This window comes from Neopsephotus bourkii, unplaced genomic scaffold (assembly GCF_033783945.1).
Source record: "Neopsephotus bourkii isolate Nb327-2 ecotype Australia unplaced genomic scaffold, CSIRO-AGI_Nbou_v1 NB_1388, whole genome shotgun sequence".
Lineage (NCBI taxonomy): Eukaryota > Metazoa > Chordata > Aves > Psittaciformes > Psittacidae > Neopsephotus > Neopsephotus bourkii.
Window position 1 is genome coordinate 4,852,525 of NW_026901866.1, and position 24,888 is coordinate 4,877,412.

The 24,888-nt window shown below is 34.9% G+C and overlaps 1 protein-coding gene across 2 annotated transcripts in view; it reads right to left on the bottom strand.

Moving 5' to 3' along the window:
• DPH6 (diphthamine biosynthesis 6) overlaps window positions 1-24,888 on the bottom strand; it is a 202,837-nt gene that overhangs the window by 171,590 nt on the left and 6,359 nt on the right. For both annotated transcript variants that reach the window (XM_061367670.1, XM_061367669.1), the window contains exon 3: window positions 24,397-24,590. In XM_061367670.1, coding sequence (XP_061223654.1) covers window positions 24,397-24,590 — 194 coding nt within the window. The remainder of the gene's footprint in view (window positions 1-24,396; window positions 24,591-24,888) is intronic.

Below are 24,888 nucleotides of genomic sequence, written 5' to 3' on the forward strand. Positions count from 1 at the left end.
GTGTCTCACACTGGGGCTTTTGTGATTTAAAACCAGAGGAAAAAAAAAAAAAAAAACCACAAAAAAAACTAGCTGCCAGAAATCTGGCCAGACCCAATTGCTAAGCAATACAGTAAGAAGAAATACAGTACTAATGCTGGACTATCTGATTTGTTCTCATGGATGGGAAACTAATGAGAACTTCATTGCACTTTTGGTATACAGCCAAGTAAATGTGTTTATCAAGAAAGTCTCTAACACGTGCAAGGTCATTATATAATGAACTAGAATGAAAAAAGCAATACCTGTTACAGGGTGGCTGATCTTTCATTTACCACAACAACAATATTTTATTGAAAAATATTGTGGGTTTTTTTTTATTTTCTAAGATATGGACTGTAAATGCAAACAAGTTTGCAAAAAACAAAACAAAACAAAACAAAACAAAACCCCTTTTTCTTTTATATGCTCTAAATCACAATTATAAATACATTTTAAAAATACTTTTAAAATAATTTGTAAAAAATGAATAAAAATGTAATTTCAATAGTAATTGTTCCAATTTAGTAAGGTAAATATTTAACATAAAGATCATAAAATCATAGAATAGTTAGGGATGGAAAGGACCTTAGGATCATCTAGTTCCAACTGCCATGGGCAGGGACACCTCACACTAAACCATGTCACCCAAGGCTCTTTTTAACCTGGCTTTGAACACAACCAGGGATGGAGCATTCACAACTTCCATGGGCAACCCATTCCAGTGCCTCACCACCCTAACAGGAAAGAATTTCCTCCTTATATCCAATCTAAACTTCCCCTGTTTAAGTTTTAACCCATTACCCCTTGTCCTGTCACTACAGTCCCTAATGAAGAGTCCCTCCCCAGCATCCTTATAGGCCTCCTTCAGATACTGGAAGGCTGCTATGAGGTCTCCACACAACCTTCTCTTCTCCAAGCTGAACAGTCCCAACTTTCTCAGCCTGTCTTCATACGGGAGGTGCTCCAGTCCCCTGATCATCCTCATGGCCCTCCTCTGGATTTGTTCCAACAGTTCCATGTCCGTTTTATGTTGAGGACACCAGAACTGCACACAATACTCCAACTGAGGTCTCACAAGAGCAGAGTAAAGGGGCAGAATCACCTCCTTCGACCTGCTGGTTACACTCCTTTTGATGCAGCCCAGGATACGGTTGGCTTTCTGGGCTGCAAGCGCACACTGAAGCCGGCTCATGTTCATTTCCTCATCGACCAGCACCTCCAAGTCCTTCTCCACAGGCTGCTCTGAATCTCTTCTTTGCCCAACCTGGAGCTCTGTCTGGGATTGCCCCAACCCAGGTGTAGGACCTTGTACTTTTGGCATGGTTAAACTTCATGAGTTTGACATCAGCCCACCTCACAAGTGTGCCAAGGTCCCTCTGGATGGCATTCCTTCCCTCCAGCGTATCAACCAAACCACACAGCTTGGTGTCATCGGCAAACTTGCTGAGGGCGCACTCAATCCCACTGCCCACGTCAGCAACAAAGATGTTGAACAAGACCGGTCCCAACACCGATCCCTGAGGGACACCACTTGTTCCTGGTCTCCAGCTGGACATTGTGCCATTGACCACAACTCTGTGTGCGGCCATCCAGCCAGTTCTTTATCCACCGAGTGGTCCACCTATCAAATTGATGTCTCTAAAGGCGTAAGTCTTCAGTTATGAAAACAGGTATCTGAGCAACTTATCTCACGTAAGCTGTGCAGTTGCAGTCAATGCAAGTACCTTGAGGTCCTACACTAGCAATTTACAAAGAACAGTCACCCATCAGAGACCTTTTGCAATTTCAGGCAAGTCTCCAAAGCAAGCCTGCTATGTTCAAAGCACTCCACCTGAACCATGTGCCTAAAATTATCAAATGCAAACATATGAAATTATAAATTTATTTTATGATTGTCAAGATCTGGCAGTTTCAATTACATAAATTTTCTTTCCATAATAGCCAACTCATCCAGCACCAGAGATAAATCTGCCTTTAAATAAAATTGTTGAACATTAAACCTACCATTAATATAGTACAAAATATGAACCAAGTGTAGTTAAAACTACATACTCACACACCATACAAAAGAATGAGCAATAACATGCTTAATCTGAGAATATATTCCAAGATCTCTCTTATATTATATACTAGAATTATACATCATGTATTTTATTTCTTAAAACTCTGTTCAATGTTTTTAATTAATTCCTAGTTTATTAATATTTAATAACATGTTTGATACATACTGAAAACAATAGATGAGGACTGCATTCTAAAAGTTTCTGGTTTAAAATGCCAAAGAATCACATCAGTAGAAACATTAATGTATACTTTTGTGAATTTTTCTGAAAGATACAAATGTGCTCATAAATTCAAATTCACAGGATTAATTTCCGATTTACTTCTCTTGGAGTGTTTTCCTTCTCTCTCTCCCCACCCCCATATAAAAATATGCCACACATTTTTTATCCCCTCTAAATTTTGTATTCTGAATTCTATTAATACCTCATCTTTAACAAAAAAACATGCAGATAGCCTTGGGTTTGGGAGGTTTTCAAATTTCCTTCATTTTGAGGTATTTTTTAGCAGCAGTATACAAAAGACACTCCTTAATCTTTTTAGTACCAGAACAAAACATCTTTTGAATCAAGATAAAATCACTACATCATGAATGTTAATGTCATTCTGTGAAAAATAATATCATATGACTAGAAAAGACCATCTCTTTAGGGAGAAATATTGTGCTAAAGTGGATTATTCTTTTAGTAGTGTAATGGAAAGGCATCCCACCTAGTCCCAGAAGAAAAATCAAAATATGCATTTAAATGGAAATATTGTGAAATGGATAGGACAAAAGAAAACCCCTCAGAACTGTAAAGAACTATGTGTATATGCACACACACACACACACACACACACACACACAAGTATACATGTATATACACAAAACCACATACATGACATTTATACTTTTTTTAAGTTTAATTCTATATATATTCATGTATATAATTTGAAATTTTAAAAGGTAAGTTTGTAGCTCTAGGCTTCTCTTGCAAGTATCAAGATACAGTCGCATTCACATTACTGGTCTTGGCCACAGTTTCAAATAATATATACAACTCAGCTCTATGCAAAAAGTTGGGCGTATTCTTTTTTAATTTTCTGCACATTTTGTGCCAGACCATATTCTAAACAGCTTTTACAAAGTGATAATGTTTCACTGACAGTGTTTTGTGTACGTCACATAAAATTAAATCTCAGATAAACCTTGAGAAAAAGAAAGCAGAAAGCTAAGCAATACAGCATGTTGCTCTTTTTGACCCACAAACCATTATCAGTTATTTTAGAAATTATGACAGTTTTCTCAAGTCCTTAAGGAGTCTGACACCATTGGTATAGCTTTTAACACTGCATTTATGTTTGTATTACAATACAATAAAACAGCAGGAATAGGGTTCAAATTACTTGGGTACTGGATGCTTTATTGAAAATAACAGTATTACCATAAAATAAAAAATAATAAAAAGACTTCTTTGAATGTGCTAAGTAATCACTGCAATCCATGCTGCATGTGAATTATGGGATGAAATCTGGAAGACGTCATCAATTGCGATGACTCCTAGATCTGTCTCTAATGGAAGGCTGTGTTCATTTAACGATGAACACTAATCAAATTGGATAACCAGTGGTATGTTAACACTTGAACAGTCATTGTGAAATCAGTGCTACGTTAATTCTTTATTGTTACAATATAGATGACTTCATCATTAGAGCTAATATTTATGGTTCTTTGTCAGGAATGCATAAAAAGTAGAATATAAACAACACAATCACTCTCTTCTCCTTCCTTTCCCTGTAGAGTGCTACCATAAACTACAATACCAATGGCACAGTAGTCAAATTATCTGACTATATTAGCAATTTTATCATTATTCTTTCATAATATGTGAATTCACTGATACATTTTCTTATTCTCTGCCTTTATTTGCTGTTCAGTTAAACAACCTCTATTATGCGTCACTGGGGTCTTTAAAAGCTACACGGGAAAATAATTCATTTTTAAAACAGTCTTGATATTTTGTAGTACTTAATTCTAGAAATGAAGGCTAAATTACATTAATCCTCTCAGGAAAGTAGCTACACTCAAACATGGACAAACTTACTCATCATTGTCTAACCAAAAACTTCCTAATTTTCAATGGCAGAAGACAAACTTAGCAAGATTGGCAAAAGTTGATGGTTTGAAGGAGCCCTGCAACCACACCCACTCCCCTCCCTCTCCTCCTCACCTCCGCAGGAACCTCACTTAATGAGATGCATTCTAAAGGCTCAGAAAGAGAAATCTGAACTGATTTCGTATTCAGTATTATGGACAGTTGCACCAGAAATCAAAGCTCAGCAGCTAAAACTACTAATAAAAATCTGTCGTCCATTAAGAGAGGATTCTCATCCATAGATTCATCTAACTACCCTGTTTAAAAGATTTTTTGCAAGTGGCCAGTTAGAAAGATTAAATAGGTGCTTAAGACAATTTTCCAAAGATAGCAGGTAAAGCAATTATCCTTGACGAATAAGGAAACAAACCCCAAAACCACAAAGTACAAAACTAGACATATTTAGACAAGGTGGTTAATACTGTAACCACTACACACACTCTGGAAAACAAAATATAAATAGATATTAATCCACTATAAAAGAGTTCAGCAAACTAAATCAAATTAAAAGTGATGTGTCTACTGCTTTTAAAGTACGTTCACTTCCAAGTTTAACCAGAAAAATAAAAGCAAATGCTCCACCTCCTGACTTGACTTGCATGAAGTTGCACATCTGTAACAATGACAGCTAAGAAATACTTTGCAACTTCTGCTGAAACTTTGAAACTCAGTCTGAATTTTACATTAAGGGAAACCTACACAAACTGCAATGTAGGCAACCACTAACCGATATAACTGAATGTTGTTTAGTTTTGTTGTTCGGGGTTTGTTTTTTTTCTTTTAAATCTGTTTGATGCAGCCTTCTCTCCTCTTGCATAGAAATGAAATGAAAAAGTACTTCAAGAAAAACAAACTTCAATAATCTATAGGCATGAGATATCCCTGCCTTTTTCTTTCAGTACCTTTCAATGGTATATTATTTTGTTCCTAGTAAAATTTACACTACTGAATAAACACTACACTTTAAAATTTTGTGTGATTCTGGAAAAGGTGCTTTCTCAACATAAACTCAGCACAATTCCTACTTTCTTTATTACTTTTATTACAACTATTTTTAATTATTCCAGGTCAGAAAAGACCATTCTGCAATCTAATCATCTGGAACAACAGAGGCCACAAAATATCATTTTTTCCTGCGTCCAATAGCTAAAGATCAAGCTGTAAGACAGTTGCAAACACTAGATAGCATTCTCATCTATATTGTTCTGCTTTATATGTTAGCTGAGAGCTTAATGGTCTTACCTGTCCATAAAAATGCAGTATTTTTAGGTATCAAATTCCCATCATAAAGACTTCCTACTCTGGGCAGTTTACTGAAGAAATTATCAGGAATAGGCAATGTCCTCTACTCCATTCAGGCAGATTCACAGACATTGTAAATAACAGCCCCCCCCCCCCCCCAAAAACAACAAAAAAAAAAAAAAATCACCAAAAAAAACCAAATCTCACAAGCCTCTAAAAGGGTTTGGTTTTTTTTAAGAGAGTATTTAAGAGTTAAGAGGTGGGGTTTTTTTAAGAAAGTACCCCAACATGCTTGTTATTGAGGTATTCAGAAAGGGCTTACCTTCATCTTCTGTCCTTACCATCATCAGGCTTTGCCCAACAAAAGCTGATTCCTCCACAAACTTATAAGGCAACTAAAGGCTCCCCGTGACTCCTGGTACAAGAGTATCCTGAGCTCTACTTTAAGGACAGTGGCAAGCCTGGCCAGGGATTAACACTCCCAGCCTCTTCTCAGAAAAACACAGGCGCAATCTTCCATGACAGCAAGGAACAGAATACTTTGTCTCTTCCAGCAGTCTTCTTGTGCACAGGAAAGAATCCCCTCTTCCTTTGATTCCTCGAACAGTGGACAGGTTCTTAGCTTAGTGTACAGTTAATGCCTAATCCACTGCCTTCCTGGTCTAGTAACAAATGGATACTCTTATTATAACTGACTTTATGCAAACAGTGGTGTCATAATCTTTTATTAGTAAGAAAATGGAAAAAGTTCTGATGTAAACACGAATAAATGCAAGAAGAATTTTTAAATGTGCAATTCATCACTGCACTTTTGCTACCCATTTCCCACAGGCTTTCAAAACAGGCCTTCCCAATCTGGCCCCAACGTGACAACGTGGTCAGGGTGCGTTCAGGATCCTGAGAAACTAGCAGGAAAAAGTCCATGCTGTTACCTCAGAAGAACCCACTGTTCAAGATCAGGAAGACAGAAAAAAAATTCTATTGTTTTGCTTTTATTTGTCTCAGAGGAAATTTCAGTATCTAATTTTCCTCCAGATTTTCATCAAAAATCTCTAGGAACCTTGTTCCTAAAGAATGGAGATTCTGTAGTTTGGTCAGTTGACTGCAAATCAGCTTCACAAGAAGGCTCAAGTATGATACTTTCTACAAAAATATTTGGCCAAAACCTGAAAACTGCACTAAGGTTTTGCACTGAAAGTTGACACCTGAGACCATGTATCCTTGTGCAAGTATTTTAGGCATATCTGATGCAACTCCCCTATTTTAAACAGGCTTAATTCTTCTGAAATAAAATTATATTCCTTATAGCAGGAACAAGACAAGTACGAGCCAGGTTCTAAAACATCAGATTTATGTAAAGTCTACCTCAACCTAAATCCAGCTAAAGCTTTAAGTGGAAGTCCTTCAGGAAATGCCAATACAGTATATACAAGCAACACTGCCACAACCTGGGCTGACAAGACCATGTGTAGAGGAAGGATTCTTGCCATTCTAAGATAGAGAATTTGGGTAGCAGAAAGAAGGGGCAGCTTCAGGATCTGCCTTGAGAATGAATCGTAAGGTTTTTTTTAGGAGGAAAATGGAGGAAATAGAAAGGCAGATGATAACGCACGAAACAAAAACTAAACCCAGACAGATTCAGCATCGAAAAAGAAAAATCAAAAGACTACATAGCAAAATAAAACGTAAGGGATTTTTCTGTAATGGCACAATGATTAAAAACAAAATATGGAAAAAAGCACCTTCCTCTAAAGCTTAGCATAAAACAAAATTTACAAAGTGCCAAAAAATTAAAAATCGATTTCATCCTGCTTTATTTTATAAGCTTACATAAATCTGAAATTTATTTTCAAGTATTGCAAAATCCTGACATCTCATACTGCCAAGGGGGTTGTAGCTTCAGGTTGCTCTCAGAGTGATAGCCATTACGCCCTCTTAAAACCTAAAAGCAAACGTGTGCATGAGTATAACGGAGAGGAATATTAATTTCTGTTTCTTCCAACTAGGGGAAAGTGAGGCTTTCCTTCCTTAAGGAAGACATGTCCTTAGTCACCATGAGTGTGAGAGAAAGAGCACATGACATGAAGGCATAGTGAATAAGAGGGACAAGGTGACACAATAGCAATGTCTTAGAGAATAAGAAAATAAAAAAATACAGCTTGCTGAGCTGATACCACGATTAAATGCAGGTGAATATTTAAGAATGGAGAGAGAACAGAGTAAAAATAGAGGAAAGTATGCAGAAAAATATTAAGAAAAGGTGTAGGCGAGAAAATATTGTGAAGGAAAATCACCTACCCTGCCAGGGAAACAGCTGTCAACTAAACTGATCCTGAACCTATTCCAAAAGCAAAGAAGAATGGCTAATGTAGGGTCAAGTTACTGAGCAAGAAATGAGTAAAGATTAAGGTATACCTTTTATATCTCTCTTACAAATTCAAGTATCTCCAACATTTATCTTATTTCTTCCATTCCCATCCTAGACTTGAGTAAACATTAAAAAAAAAAAAAAAAACAAAACCAAACCAACAACAAAAAGACCCAAGAAAATGCATTCAAGATAAGTTACACATTTGATCACTGTTAACTCTGGTCAGCTCTTTTTTCCTTTTTTAATACGAGATTTTAAAAAACACAAAATGTTAGTTTAGATTTACAGTATAATCTAAACAGTATTTTGTTGAAAGGCATTACTACTGTATGTGCTGTTTTAATTTGAAATTGATATCAGGAAAGATAAAAACACATACTGAGCATCAAAGATCCCTTTCGTACCTTCTCTGCTTAAAGCCAACAGCATTTTCTCTACCATCAGGATTCCACATGTTTAAAAAATGTGTATCAAAGCAAGCTGAACTGTGGATTTTCTGGTATTGCCAGTAGGTAACTGCATTACAGAAAGGAGAATGACTATCTCCTCTTATCATCCCTCCTCACTCACTCCTCAACTGCAGGCAGGTTGTTATGGTATCCTCTGAGATTAAGAACAAACTGGTTATTTAAGTTTAGAAGACATTATTACTTGAATCAGATTCCCAAATTGTTTGTTACCTAATAAAAAAAAAATAAAATAAAAGCATCTTCAGAATATGCATTGATTTTTTACTGCAGGTTAATACATAAGCTTCTTCACTAATCAAAGTACTACAATTATTTATTATAGGGATTTTTTTTTTAATGCAGAAATTTATTTTTCAGGGGACTGAGACTTCTAAAATTGATAACATGTATTTATGACCTGTACCCTCAGCATAAGTGATTGTGGACTGTAGTAATAAGATAAGAGGAAAAGGAAAACAGCTTTTTATTATGAGCAGAAGTATTTTGTTCACCAAAGAAACCAGCCGCCAAGGAACAGTCTTGTGAGTTTAGCCCAACACAAACTGACTGTGTGACACAGATTTAAAAAAATAATAAATAAAATCAACCAGATACAGACAAGGACATTACAAATGTTTACAGATGGTGGAAGGTCAGGGCTATTCACATTCATTAAGGTTTCAGTCCCCTTCTAGTTCTTGGAGCAGAAATTTGCACAATGGGCTACCCACTGTTGAGCTTTCTTACCTGTTAAGAGAGTAAGCATAGCCTTCCCACAAATACTTCTGACTCATTTAACAGAAGAGAAATACTTGTAACAGGCTTTCAAACTGAACTGCTACTGTTTTATTGACAGATCTCAGTTTTTAAACTGAGGAAGTTTTGTGGTCTCAATGTTTTAAATCACTGTCTCCTGTTCACAATGCATATATTTTATTATACAGTGGTACTGTGACTGTATGCTTGGAAGGAAGAGGTCAAGGATCCCAAACTCATTTTCATTTGAAGCATTAAAATTATGTGAGAATGGCCAGCATTGTGTCAGTCAAGAGTTGTTAATAAGACACAATTAACTAATTCGGTTGACTACACTTCTTATATTTTAAAGGTACATAATGACAACAGTGCAACATTCCGTCAAACATGCCAGCTACTGAAACATACTAATAAGTAACCAAAGAGAAGGATGAGTTCTACGTTTTGCTGAAATAAGCAGCTAAGCATTAGTGATAACCATTGCATAATAAAGATGTAATTGCCTACTTAAGGAAGTGAAAACTTTAATTTTCTGAACAAGGAAGAAATAACAGAACACCTGGAAGAAATCTAAATGTGGATGTATTCCATGTAGTTTTAGTTCAAGGGGGTAACAATGCTAATCCTTTACACCCAAAAGAAATCAAGACAAGCTAAAGATCAACTTTGAGAAAGACTTCTATACAGGAAGGTCTCAGCTCTTCAATGGAAGTTTCTATATGTACATCTTAAACAAATGTAACCAAAAGCATAATGTGTGGATAAAAACTGAAAACCTGACTGCCATCTTACCAAAAAACTGCAAGTTAGCTGAAGGAGAAAACAGAAAGCAGGGTGAGGAAAAACTTCATGCAATCTTAGCATAAATCACTTAAGCATAGTTTACACCTTTCTTCAGTTAACGTATTTTACAAACATACATTTTACAAATTCAAATACCTACTCTCCAAAGTATGAGGGTTTTTTTTAAAGAAAAACCTCCAAACTTCTGAGTTCTTTCATTCCCATCCTAGTCATGAGTAAACATTAAGAAAAAAAAAAATCCAAGAAAAAAAAACTTATACATTTAAAGATACATTATAAAAAAATCACAAAAGCCTGCAATTGGGCCATCCTCTTAGTATATCACAATTACATGCTCACAGATTGCTAAGTGGAAGAGGGAAAAAATTCTGACAGACTTCAGAAGAGACGGAAAGGAAAATGCTCAGGAACTACAAGGAGCTGAGTAACACTTGCTACAAACCAGCATGCCAGACCACTGACTCAAAAGGAAGCCTAGAAGCATGGATCTTCCTGCTTTTGAATTCCTTATAGATTTAAGAATGTATTTGTTTTATCATGATATTAGCTTTAATCAAGAGACAGGAAGTCTAATACCTGGAAGACTTGTGTTTTTGCAAATTTGAACTCATGCTGAAGTTTGAAGTTGGTTAACTACTGAGACAGAAAAAAAAATAATAGAGCAGGCTACTCTAATGGCTTACTAACATACAGTGCATGCCTAACGTACACTGCAACACTAGGGAAGGCTATGTGCACCTTTGAGAATATGTAACTGTATTATTTTACATTCCTACCACAGCAATGACCAAGGAAAGAGTACCTCCTATTCTGTGATGTAGTATAAGCATATTAAATAATGGGGCAAACCCTCTCTTTAGTTTCTATCTCTCAGGAATATTCTGACAGCCAAAATTTTGACAGCCTGGCAAAATAATTACAGAGAACATGAATATTCCAAGGCTGGAATGACACTGATATAACCGTACTGAGAGCAACTGATAATAACAAAGCACTAAGAACACCTACCAACTCATGGAGCAACAACTATAAGGTAAAAGAACAAACGAATGAACTGAACAAAAATTCACACTGAAACCCCCAAACACCCCATGAACACAAAATTCTAGCTCATGAAACCTGCTTCCCACCTATGAAATAGCAGTAGACTGCTGACTAGATGAGGTAGTCCCTCGTTTCATGTGGCAGAAGTTTCTACTGCAAAGGAGACTCTAGGGTCTCAGCTTTCTCATGTGCCTGGTCTGCAATGTGCATATGTGCACACATCTGCTTTTTTTTTTTTTAATCTTCACTTCAAAAATATTGGAAAAAATTAACATTTCAAAATCAAGAAATAAAAAAGCCTAGGTCTATCACACACCCATGCAACTTTTTTGTTTTGAATCTTTCCTCCTAATGCTTTTTTGTGATAGAATTTTTACTGTATTATGATTACAATCTGCTTTTCCAGTTTATTTGAAGTTCAAGATAATGCAGAGAGCAGAAAGTATGCATTTGCCATTTTCAAATTCTCAGGTGCCTAAATTTGCAATAAAATTAATTTATTATTACATACTCACATAGTTTTCTAGAGTAACCACCTTTAAAAAAGTGTCAATAATAACCGTATCACACGAAATTGGATGGCCTGGAAAGACAGCATCAGTCATTAAGTTCTCAAAGCAATTTAAATAGGCACGGTGAAAAGTAGATTTTAATTTTTTTTCCAACTGATGATTGCAAATAAGTGCTCTCCTCTCTTTATGCAGTTACACATAATGGTATCACTAAAATTCAAAGAAAGTTTTTCAGGTTGTTTATTATATAGATGATTTATCACTTTTTCTTAGGGAATGAAACTGTATTTTCAGCTCAGAAGATAAGCCTTCAGGAAAACCCACCAAGTACTGAAAACTGGAAAATCAGACATTAAGCAACTTAACTGCTGAAGTCATGCTGTCCCACAAAAAGTTATTTAAACAGTGGCATCTCTGCATTTTGAGAAACAGGGTATTTGATGTCAAAATAGTAAAACCATCTCATAACTAATAGCATAGATTTAGTATTAAAAATAAGATCTAAATCTCAGGGTAAATCTTCCTTTGAAAGCATTCATTGATCTTTCTTCACAGCACTGTTCACCATTTCTGTAAAGCAATACTTTTGTGAATGGTGATGTAAGCAATGAGTAAGTCACAATAAGTGGGTAATAAATAATGACTGACAGACTTTCCTTAAGAACACAGGACTTGTCTCCAAAAAATAATCCTGAAGGTGGCAAAAAGGGTTATTGCAGCACAAAAACATCAAAACTATTAAAAACTGCAGAAGTCTAAAAAAAGTTAAGGAATGTGAAAGAACAAAAAATTACTGGACTTTATAAACAAAACTGTAGCAGAATGAAAACCTTAATTTACTGAACAAGGAAAAAATAACAAAACACTTGGGGAGAAATCTAAATGTGGATGTATACCATGTGGTTTCAGTTCAAACGGGAAACTGAATGCTAATCCTTTCTCATCTGAAAGAAATCAAGACAAGCTAACGATCAACTTTGAGAAAGACTTCTATATAGGAAGGTCTCAGCTCTTCAATGGAAGTTTCTATATATACGTTTTAAACAAATGTAACCAAAGGCACCATGTAATGTAAATTTATGTATCATGTAATTTTACATCATGTAAATTTAAGCATCATGTAATGTAAATGTAACCAAAAGCATTATGTAACCATCATGACTACATGAACAGGAAAGACTAATGAATCAACCCCAACAATTATAAAAGAATAATCATCTGGCTTTGTCCAATCACAAACATTAACAGGTTAAACTCAAGTTCTACAAAATGTTATACATCCATACACGTTAATCTTTCCTTTACGCTGGTATGACAGCCAGGGAACAGAAAAGCTGAAGAAAGCCAAGAATGGTATCACTGGTCTGTATTACCAAAAGAAAAAAAAAAAAAATCAAAACCCAAACCATAACAGAGAAGATGGCAAAACAGGTGCCTAAAGAACACAGAACAAACAGGTTCATTTGCCTTTAGTCCCTAACTCCTCAGTATGTACTGGCACTTCACAGTCTTTTGGAGACTATTACCTACACTTCCTACAGTTATAAAAACAGGCCACCGAGAAACCAAGTAAACCCTAAATACCAATTTTTTTCTTTTAAAATATTATGCTGCCAAAGATTTTCTTTCATATGATCAAGTTGTATAGAAAAACAGAATATCTTCAAGTTAGAAGAAGAAAAATGTCTTTAAACCAATATACTAAAAAAAAAAGAGATCTTAAAATTTAATTATAAAGATTGCCCTGGGTTAAAAAAAAAAAAAAAAAATCTACAGAAGTATCTCATTAAAAAATTCTAAATTTATTTTGTTGTGTCAAATAATGTTCCATTGTAGACTGCAATATTCATTTTTCTTCTTATAACTAGTGCTACAGTGTAAGCAACTGTTACCCAAGTAAATTCGTACCACCTCTATTTTCTGATATTCAGTTTCTATCCTTTCTTCATGAAGTAAACTTTGAAGTTCACTTAAAAAATTATAACAATCCATGTTTGGGGTGTGTTGTAGGGAGAAAAAAAAAAAAAGATAGCTCTTTTACCATAAAAAGCCTCACATGCTTGAAGAAGCTCATCGACAAAAATTAAACACCCTTAACACCATCCCAATATTTAAGACCAACAATACTTATGCAATCAGTGTGAGAAGAACCTTGACTCAGAGTTTCAGTTAAATTTAGAATGAAGTCATTTTGATTAAATCCAACATTATTTTTTTGCCAGTAGAAGAATATTTGCTTTACTTAAAAAACATGGTTCACCTTTTTAACTTACATAATCGCATTATGTTAATGGAATAGTATACACAGGGTATTTTCTGGATTAACTAGTGCACTTTATGCCGTAATAGTTGCTTCCCTCAGCAACACTTCAGTACAGAAAATCCCATGGTAAAAAGTAAAGATAACATATGACTAGAGACTAGGCATTACCCACAAAATAGGCAGAGGAAAATCAAAGATGCTGCACACTACACTCCTGAAGCATCTCATTTCCTAATTTGATTTTAAATTAGTCTTCATCATAATTTATTACAGGTCTCAAATACTGCAAGAAGTGGTTTGTGATGTACTATTTACTCCACCAAAATTCTTATCACTTGTTACACAACAAAATGGTCTTTGGAAGTAGAAAGCTGGTGCATTTATCAATCTACTGTTCCAAACGAACCAAGGCATGTGGGCAGTCATGTGTTTTACACAAATCATTAGAGATACAGGAATGTTTTGAATAGCTATCAATGGTTACATCATTAACCATAATTTACTGCAATGACTTATGATTTTCATTTCACAGAAGTGCATTAAGAGTGTGTTTTACACATACATTAACACTCCCCACCATAAAATAAAGCCATTTAACTTTTCACAGAGTGACATTTATGATTCTGTTAGAGAAGAAACTAACTGTAGTTAAAGCATTTACTTTTTAAAAGGCTATGCTTTCTTATTGTAGTTTATAATATTTAAGTGGCAGTGTGGATGCGCATGTATGTGAATGCGGGGAACATGTGTGTTCAATACTGAACCTGTCCAACAACTTCTGCAGAAAACACAGAATAAAAAGTTATTTGCGCATTAAGCTATAATGAGGTAAAAGAGAAATCTAAATTGTAAATGAGTTTTGGAGACAAATCAATGCTAATGAACAACAATTACTTCAGTCACTGTGTGAATTAAAACAACATCATTAATAAAGCTTAGGTGTTCTGGTGGTGAGCATGTCTTTGCAGTGCCTGGCAGATCATATAAGACCTGGTTTAAGAGAAGCAGTGAGCACAAAGCAAGCAAGTGCAAAATAATTTCAGTTTTAAAGCTCCACTTCAAAAAATAACTTCAGGAAAGCATGCACAACTCAGAAAATCCCATTCAATTTTAGTGATTGTCCTGAAAGTCTGATAAAATGTCAAGTTTTCCTAGATAATTATGGGAGCTTATAAACCTAAAAGATCATTCAGAACAGTCTCTTTTGTCCCCTTTCTTGCATGTAATCAGTTAGTGAAAAATAAAAACGTTTCCTTAAGAAAAAAGTGCTTTTGTTTAAGCTAAAAATAAGTCTAAACATCCTGCTCCTTACCTGAATGCTCAAAGCCAGCTGTAGGTAGTAACCATGTAGGAAGATACTAGAGGGCACTGTTGTATCAGTTTTCGAGACTTAACAATGGTAACAGGGCCCAAGAACAGAAGACTGTCAGGAAAATAAATAACTAAAGAAAGAATTCGGAGTTAGAAGAGCATGCAAATGCACTAAACCTAAAACAATAATAAGACAAAAAAACTGAAGCTGTATTTCTGAAGGAAAATGGACTGAAAAGAAGTTCACATAACAGACTGTCAGGCTGATAGGAATACTGCAGTGCACGCATTTGGCATTTTCCTTTGTAGTACTTTCCATGGAAAATGTAACTAATCATGGCGCCCCCTTATCCTTTGCAAGCAGCAGCCTATTACTAGAGTTGTACTTATAATCAATATGAAAATGACTGATGACTGTTACGCAGTTCTTCCACAGGCAGAATTTATCAACAGAAAGAATAATTTCATACTGTACCCTCTTAAGAGTGTAAAAGACCAGTTCCATTTTATTCCTTTTCATAATGACAGTTACAAATCAATCATTTCTATTTTGAAAATGGTAAACACTGGTGCAACATAAACCAAACGAAATCCCAGTCTTTCCAGAATTAGCTTTAAGTATACTGATCAGAAACACTAAGTATCTAGCTGGAAATAATGCAACATGAAATTACTGTATGTATGACATTCACATTGAAGGGGAACGTGTTAAATAAGTCAGCCTAAATAAATTTGTAATTTTATAAGAAAACAAAATTACTTTTACATGATGAATGACAGAGATATCAAATGTGTCTTCACAAATACTTTTATTTTACTGTTCATTTATGGGAAAGCTTGCCTGCCCTTGAATGTATTTTATTAGAAGTAACCCCAATTACATTTAATTAACACTAATTTTAAAACACATATTACCACTGCCTCCTAAGTGTAAATAATATAAAGCAGCCATTTACCTCAGCACAGAATAAACCATTTTTTCTATTTTTCATTTTTAAAAATGCTTTAAAACAAGTTTTTAAAAGCGTGATGAAGATGCCAAGTAAGAAATAAAAATACTGAAATAAGGATACTACCATCCCTTTAAATGAAACTGTAGAAAGAAAGGTGTTGCTTTTTTTCATCAAAGTGGTGGCAAAACCCAAAAGCAGCATGTTTTACAGTATTACAGAAAAAAAAAAAAAAAACCCACCCACACCAAAACAACCAACAAGGAAAAGACAAATCCATAGCACTTTATGAACACTGTCACATTTAGAGAGAAAAGGCTACATAGAAGGTATTTTCAAATTAAGATAGGGGATAACTTCATAATAAATCAAAGAATAAATGTTAACAAGATGCTCAAGCAAACAAAAGATGTACCAGAAAATTGTCTACAGCTATGTGAGTGAACCAGCAAAACAAACAAAATCAAACTACAGACGGTGCCTGTGGATACTCACATCCACATGCATAAGAACTGTGATGGTAACTGTGAAGAAACTGTCTCTAAGCATGCAAAGACAGAGGTACTATGTGAAAGGAAACTGCTACAGAAAACGAAATTTTTTTTTTTTTTTTTTTTTAAATGCAAAACCAAGCAACACAAGCGTATTTGCCAAGCAAGACCCCAGCTCCTTCACAGACACAGAGGCCTGGAATTCCCTGTGTTTCAAGCAACTTGTTACTAGAAGATGAATACAGATACTAATATGCATGTCAGAAATGGGTTTCATCCCGGTTTTGCCATCTTTCATTTTCAAACAAGACCTGTATGTGCAATGTTAAGTGCAAAAGTTCACTAAATTTCAAATTCATAAAAATCATGGGTTTAGCCCAATTCTGTTTCTGAATCGGAATTATTTTAAAATTGTTGAACATACTATCCATCTAGTAGCCTGTTTAGGTCTTGATTTTTATTGGTATTGTTTCTAGCAGTCTAATTTTGCTAAAGTCTCATGTTACTATATTGTTTCTAGGCATTAATAAAAATTTCACTAGTTTTACTTCCATACTTCTTTGAAGTGTATATGAGTGCAAGCAGGCAGATTACATGCATGCAAACAAAACTGTCAGATACACAGTATCAACAAAAGAAATACATACTAAGCTCCTAAATACATACTATGACAGCAGGCTAAAACAGGTGAAGTTGTCAAGATACACGTTCTGTGTAAAACTTAACTGCATTTTAACTCAGAATGTTGTTCATTCCTACAGTCATGCAACTGGATCCAAATTGGACTGATACTGAGGCTGTTGAATCTATGCATGTCACGGAAATAAAATGCAAACCACAAAAAAAGTTTTGATAACTTTTACAAAATTGGCTTAAACATCTTAATGTATTTTTCCATTGAACTACAATACTGAATGCCAAAATGTTAATAGACAATTCTCTAAATATTCAAGATATTTAACAAGATATTTGAGGTTCCTTTCTCCCCATGCAATACAGCACATTAAAACTAATTTTACTATAGCAATTTATTCAAAGCTTGATTATGAGCAATAGCTGTGAGAATAAATACAGCATTGTTGATTCATATACAAGCATTTCACTTAACTACTTTGGATAATAGCAGTGCTCCTAAAGGAGTATAAAAGCAAAGTAATTAGAAGTCATTACTGTTAATTAGCATTCACTTTACATTGATAGGGATGAACCTCTCTGTGCTGAACAAATGGAAAGCTTTTATTTGAAAGTCTGCCAAACCTGGTCAAGGTAAGCACTGAAATAAAGCATCAGTGACCAGTAAGTAGAATTCAAAACAACAATAACAAAAAGGCAAAACAAAATCTAAGGATGTATCATCATCCAATTAGTGGGATTCAGTTTTTTAAACAGGAAAAGGTTTGAAGGGAATGAGTAAAACTGGAAACTCATACTTCACATTCTGCAATCTTACTGATAAAAGGAGGAAATGTGTGTTTATCAAACTTGCTGCGAGTGCACGGTTCATTTGGCGTCCTGTAAACAATGCCTGGCTGCCTATTTCCAAATGCATGTGAGAATCTTGCAACCCAGAACATCGTATTTAGCAGGCAAGGTCACACTAAAAATGCCCTGGAAATGGGAAATTAGGAAAACCTGGCAATCAGAGGTTTAAAGCTGACCAGAACAAGCCCTCAGGCTTGCTTACCATCTTTCACCACCAGCCTGACTGTCTCTGCTTTTCAATATTAACAAAGACTGAGAGCAAGTGAAAACAACTCCACACACCTAACAGGGAGAAATACAGTGAGCTTTTTGTTTACATAAAGTTCTAAATATCTCGAAGTAAGAAACTACCTCAAAGATGTTGCTCAAGATCCTCTTATGGAAAAAAAATTGACCCTTCCCAAACAGTTCAGATGAGACATGGAGAAGGACAGGCATCCAGTTAATTAAAAATTTCCTTGTTCTCATCCCATTTTAAAATTCAAACTAAAAAAAACAAAAAAACAAAAAAAAAACCCACCCCCCCCAAAAAAAAAAACAAAACACCCAAACCCAACAAACCTTAAGCAGACCCTCTCTTGTGAACGACACAAGATACAGAATTAGTTTTACACTGCTTAAAGCACTGCCAATTACGCAAACATTTCTTATCCTTTTCGCTTAATTCCCACCCTTACTCAGTGGCGATGAAGATGGTCATCCCCTAGCTGAAGGAAGGTACAGAGCTTCACTCCAGAATTAAAAGAAAAAAAAATAACAACAATTTTGAACACGATGAATGGAAAGGGACAATTGAAATTCTCACAGATAAAAATGTACTCATTATAAAAAGTAGAAGGACCTAGTCGATGCCATATTATGAACTACAGCAAACACTGTCTCAAAAAAAAAAAAAAAACAAACAAAAAACAAACAAAAAACCCCCAAAAGAAAAAACAAACAAAAAATCTTCCAGTCTTCCTTTATGAAGCAGAGGGGTTATTTATTTGTCAGGGTAGGTAGCCACCCTATACAATTTCTAAAAGCTAACATTTAACTTTCACCTCTAAGGGCAAAAAGAAATGCGCTAAGAAATATGGTCTCCAAATGTTCATCTAATCAACACGAGTAGTAGAGGGCCCAAAAAATACATACCATTGTTTTACCTATCACTGTTTCCTCTAACCGGGCACTGAAGAGGTTTTAGGATTTTTTTAATACTAATGTTATAATTTCACTTGCTGTATATTAATTTTGCATTTCAAATGCTGAATTACATACAAACTCAATATATCAAAATAACAAAGCACAGTATTCTTGATTTGCAATAATCTTAAAATATAGGATAAAAAAAATTGAGGAGTGATTATTTTGGAAATTCAGCAAAAAGACAAATTCCTCTCCCTACCATTTAATCTTTTTCAAAAATACAGAGAAATACACCTTTGAGGGATTTGTCTATATGCCTACAAGTAATTCAATCACAATAGGGAAAACACCAAATTTTCTTCAACTGTGAAGTTTGGTGAACAGCATGCTGATGTCCTCAGACTACAATTATTGAACTCAATCAGAATTCCATAACTAATAATATTTAGATCTTTAGACTCCTAAGAAAATCTGCAAGCATTATTTGTATAAGTTAGGAGTATGCTATTAGTCTTTATCATATACATACTACCACTGAATTCACAGGAACTACCAAGAGCTGATTAAAATGGACACATAAAAGCCAAATGACTATTTCTAAATACTTCCCTGTTTCTTCTAAATGCATTTTGTAACAGTGAAGACAGTCAAGCAATGGCTGCACTAGAATACTGCATTACATTTATGTATTTTTCCTGATGGAAGCTTCTAGACATTTAGCTGTACAAAAGCAACACAAAATTAGTTATCAGACTGAATGCGAGGATCAAGGCCACAGCAGCTAAATTCTGGAGAAGGGTGAAAGGAAGACTGCTAGCAATAATGAGGAACTGAAAGTTTTACCTTTTGTGAGGGAATTAACCCCTATCCAAAGGCCACAGAATAACCTTGTATTTCATCCATTCACCTCAAGCCCTGAACTGTTTCCTGAAGAACTCCAAGTGTTAGGGAGTTTCACTGAATAATGACAGTACCTAAATTACCTCTACTCCACCTGAACCTTCCCAGCCAAAGTACTTTGCCTCAGGCAAGATAACACCTTAAATAACATCTAAAATTACACAGCTATTGTCATTTTAACTCTCACACAGGAATACTTCCTGTTTTCAATAAACAAAAGTCTGGGTCCATTTCAAAAATCATGATCCTGTCCTTAAAGAATAATTATTAAATACAGGAGTCACACTATATTAAGAAGTTCATTATTGCTGTAACAAAAAAACATGTTACTTAGTGACTGATTATGTTACAAGATCACTGTTTCAGAATGCAACTGAGTTACAAGATCACTGCTCCAAAAACTGAGAATATTTTGGAAAATAAATTTTCTTTCTCTCCCCTTCTACATTACTGAAAAAATGAAATAGTGCCACAAGCAAAAGCTGTGATCATATGTGCCTCATATATCCAATATAGCCAACATCAATTCTTATTTTTCAGCTGATAATCAATAGATGATACCATAATTAATAATCCTTCAGTCCCGAGATCCAGTATATTCAAGTATACTCTGGTGTTTTGTAAGCTGGCAGGTTCTGAACCCAGGAAGTGCACCACAAAAAGAAAATGACAGAAATAACATGTTAAAATTGAATATGCACTGAAAATCAGCTTGCATTCTTTACAGCAAGTACAAGAAGATATTCCAAAGAAACTATAACTAGAACCAAATTTTAAATAGTAATTAAAAAAATAATTACAAATATTGTTGAAAAAGATTAAAAAGCAGCTGAAGTAAATAAAAAAACAACAAAAAAAAACACCACGCACAAAAAAATAAAAAAGACAAAACAAGAAAAAAAAAAAAACAGAAAAGAAACAAAACGCAGAAAAACTCCACACACACCAACATTCCATCATTTTTACCAAGTTCAAGAATTCTACAAATTACTCCAGCAATGGAAACTTACCAAATAAAGGAAAAGCCTTCACAGAGCAGAGGAGGTAAGGCAAGAACCTTGCAAGAGGACAGAACTGTCTACTGACACTGAAATGAATTACCAGAACTGAAATAAATTATCCTGCATTAGTCTATATAGTCTGGAAGCTGCTACAATCACTCCCCTAACAAAAGTTTAGCCATACTTCCATGACATACAGAAAACAATCCAACATGCAACCTATCTAATACCACTTCTGTATGTGCTTGCATGAAACATCAATGTACTATTTGGACAAGATCATGATTACATTGAAAAGGGGAGAAAGCAGTTAAATATGCCTATATTAAGAAGCATGTTGTAGGAAAGTTTCATAAAAACGCCTCCATGCACCAGCCTTTCCAACCACTGAAGGGAAATAAACACAGCTTTCCCACACATTTTCTGGTAAGACCCTGAAGGATAATCAGATGATTAAGAAAGTAGTCCTTACATGCTTTGCTGGAAAAAATCTTCAATATACAAAGCAACAAACATGGACAAATCAGGGCGTTTGTAATGCCTAATTCAATAACATGGACAGCAGATCAAATTATTCCATAGAGTTCAGGATTTACACGTCCCAAAGTAAATATTCCACTATCAGGTGAGGACTGAATAGTAAAATACATTTAGACATCAAGCACACACTCCGATATGTTGCACAATGTATACAGAATATAGAATTTAAAGCAGGGATTTAGGCAAATATATAAATTCCCTTCATACTTATTGATCATCTGGGCTTGTGACAATAAAATTAGCAGGTTTACGGTCACTCGCAGTCAATACCACTTTCTGAGTCCCACAGACTAGAAGAGGTCTGTTGCCCTGGGTTTTCTAGCACTGAAGAGGAATATTTAACTTTTTGGAAATCTTGTTCTTGTAACATTGTTTTAAAAAAACACCAAATACTTTTGAATTCATACTAGTTTTTCAAATACGGTTTGTTTCAATTTTTTAATAAGGAAGAACTTGCAATACAAGCATTCTTTACAAACAAAGCGAGGCACACTTTGTCATTTCAATCTAGACACACCTTTCATGTATTCTTGGGCCCAAACCATTCGACAGAAAAAAAAAAAGAGCTATGTTAGTTTAAACAGTGCTTTGAAATTACATCCACTCAAGGATGCATTTTAACAAGGCTTCTGCAGAATTCCTCCCCTCAACAGAATGTAAATCAAGTTCTCTGTTTAAAACTATTAACACCTAGGAGGAAAAAAATTCCTAAAGCAAAATCCTCAGCCATTAGAACTTAGAAAGCCACAAAACTGCAGTTATAAAACAAAGTGAAAAAGTAAAATTAGAAAGCTTTCAAAGTTACTGTTAATACACAAAGGAAATTTTTTTCACATATTTTCTTTAAAACTAGAAAAATAAATACAGCTGCTTTACATACCACTGATAATGTTGCATCAGAATATGCAAGATTTCTATTGAAACTTTTTGCACCAGAATTTCATGGATAGGTTTGACTGTAAAGACACGGTTATCCAAAGTCTAATATAAAAGCAGTGTATTGTTAATATTTATATCTCTAAAATATCATACAGTCGAATTATTATTGCTATACAGGAAAGAAGCAGTTATTTAGTTCCAGACAACTTGATAACAGCTCTTTTGACTATAGTTATAATTATCATGTACAAACTTCCAAAGCAGAATTTGTCAAGATTTAACATTAGGATTAATTTATGTCAGGCATCCATTTCTCCAAAGACAGAAAGAATCGAAAAGGAAGTATCATCTTAATTGCCACTAATCTGCTCATTTTTAATTAAATTGATCAGTAATTTATTATCTCGCCCAGTGACAGAAAGCTGTTAGTATGCAGCTTTAAGAGACAGCATATACTGGTCCTTCTAATCTCTAATACTACCATAGTTCAAAGATAATTTAAAACTGCTGTACCATATTTCTTTCAATTTCTGTATTACAGGATATGCACATTCCATTTAAAACCTCTGTAAAGCACTCTAAAGTATAATCATAGAATCACAGAATCATTTACGTTGGAAAAGACCCATAAGATGGAGTCCAACCTTTAACCTAACACTGCCACCACCACTAAACCATGTCCCTAAGTGCCACCTCCATACATCTTTTCAGTGTCTCCAGGGACTGCGACACAACCACTTCCCTGGGAAGCCTGTTCCGGTGCTTGACAACCCTTTCAGTGAAGAATTTTTCACTAATACCCAGCCTAAACCTCCCCTGGCACAGCTTGAGGCCATATAGCCTATGCGCACTATTCTCCTACTTCATAGTCTCATACTCTACCACAGGTGTATGATCTTAATTTTATTTAGAGAAACATGATTTCCCTGTCATAAATGTTTACAAGATGTAACATGTGACTCCATCATGGTTCAGAAAGCACTCTGCACTCAGTCCACAAACAACTGAACAAAGAACAAGCCTGAAGCTTTTAGGTTCATGAATCTCAATTCTCATTTCAGTGGAGATAAGGGGGTGAGAAAATGTTTAATACCTGAATAGAAGACTAAAAATAACTTCAGCTGAAGTTTCAGAAAGCAGTCTACCAGTTTGATCAATAAAATTACACATGGATTTACTTTTTTTTTTAATAGCAATTAATATGTTTTTCAGAACACAGTATTGTTTTAGTACTGTGCACTGCAGACATCAACACAATTACCTGGAACAGACACCATGTTTGGTTAAACTTTGTGTAAAACCTCTGGAGTCAATCGGAGGTTTTCTATTTATTTCAATGAGATCTGATTTAATTCTGGTGGAAAATAAAGTACCACAAGAAGCACTCTGGAAAAGAACAGAGCATAAATTTCAAATGTTTTAGGAAACAGGCCCATTACCTCCCTTTAACTGGTTTTATAGCTAAAAAAGAATTCATGTATGTTATTGCTATTATATGATACAGTAGAACAAAGTTACAAGACTACCCGAATCAAAACTACCATTTCAAAATATTCTGCAATACTTTGCAAATGATCTGCAACTCAAAAACAAATAACAGATTCTGGTTTTCAGGGCTTAAGTATACATAAATGCAAATGTCTAGATGTTCCTTTGCATAGACCAATAAAAGTACAAAATCCAAAAGATCTCTCATTCCAGTAAGCAAGCAATGCATTCTTTCAAGTATGGAACTACATAAACATTTTACTCACAGACAATTTTCACAATGTTGTTTTGGGCTTTTTTAGTGTATACTGCGTACTTGCTCCTGGTGTTTTTCTCAAATAGGAACAAAATTTTGGTTTGAAATGGGGATTAGTATGTCTGATATATACTGGGGGAGTACAAAGTTACACTTTCTATCTGCAAAGAACAAAGAAATAAAACTTGTAAAAGTGTTCCATTTTTTTCTCAAAGCTTTCCTTAAATACCTAAGTGGGTAATTTATTTAAGTTCATAAATGAGTAAGTAATATAATAGTCCCCAGTTATTTAACCCTGTTCATTCAGCATACCTTAACAAGTTTCATGAGGTGGTAAAGGTCTTCAACTTCATCTTCCTGACATGCAGTATACACTCGTCCAGTATTTATACTGGTACCCTTTATGAAACCACGATAGAGTGGCAAATCTAATGCCTCAGCATACAGGTCAATGGCATGGTGTCCTACTGTTTGGTACATGTAGCTGTCCAATTCATCAGTCTGCCCTGCAAGAGTTAAGAAGCAATCATACTGTGTCCAATATTTCAGCAATTACAGATAATCACAATACTACAAAGCACTGAGAAAACTTAAACGGTCATATTTTCCAGTTCACAAACACATGTTTGTTTACAATACCTTCATAAACATGGAAAAAAAAAAAAAAAAAAGAGATTTCTCCACCCAACAGAGGTATAGACATAAGTCACAAATATGTTATCTGTTTGGAAATTGTGGTGTCTATTTTTTCTTTAGTATTCATCCCTGTTTCATCCAAAAATCTCAGAATGGTCCAATCCTGCT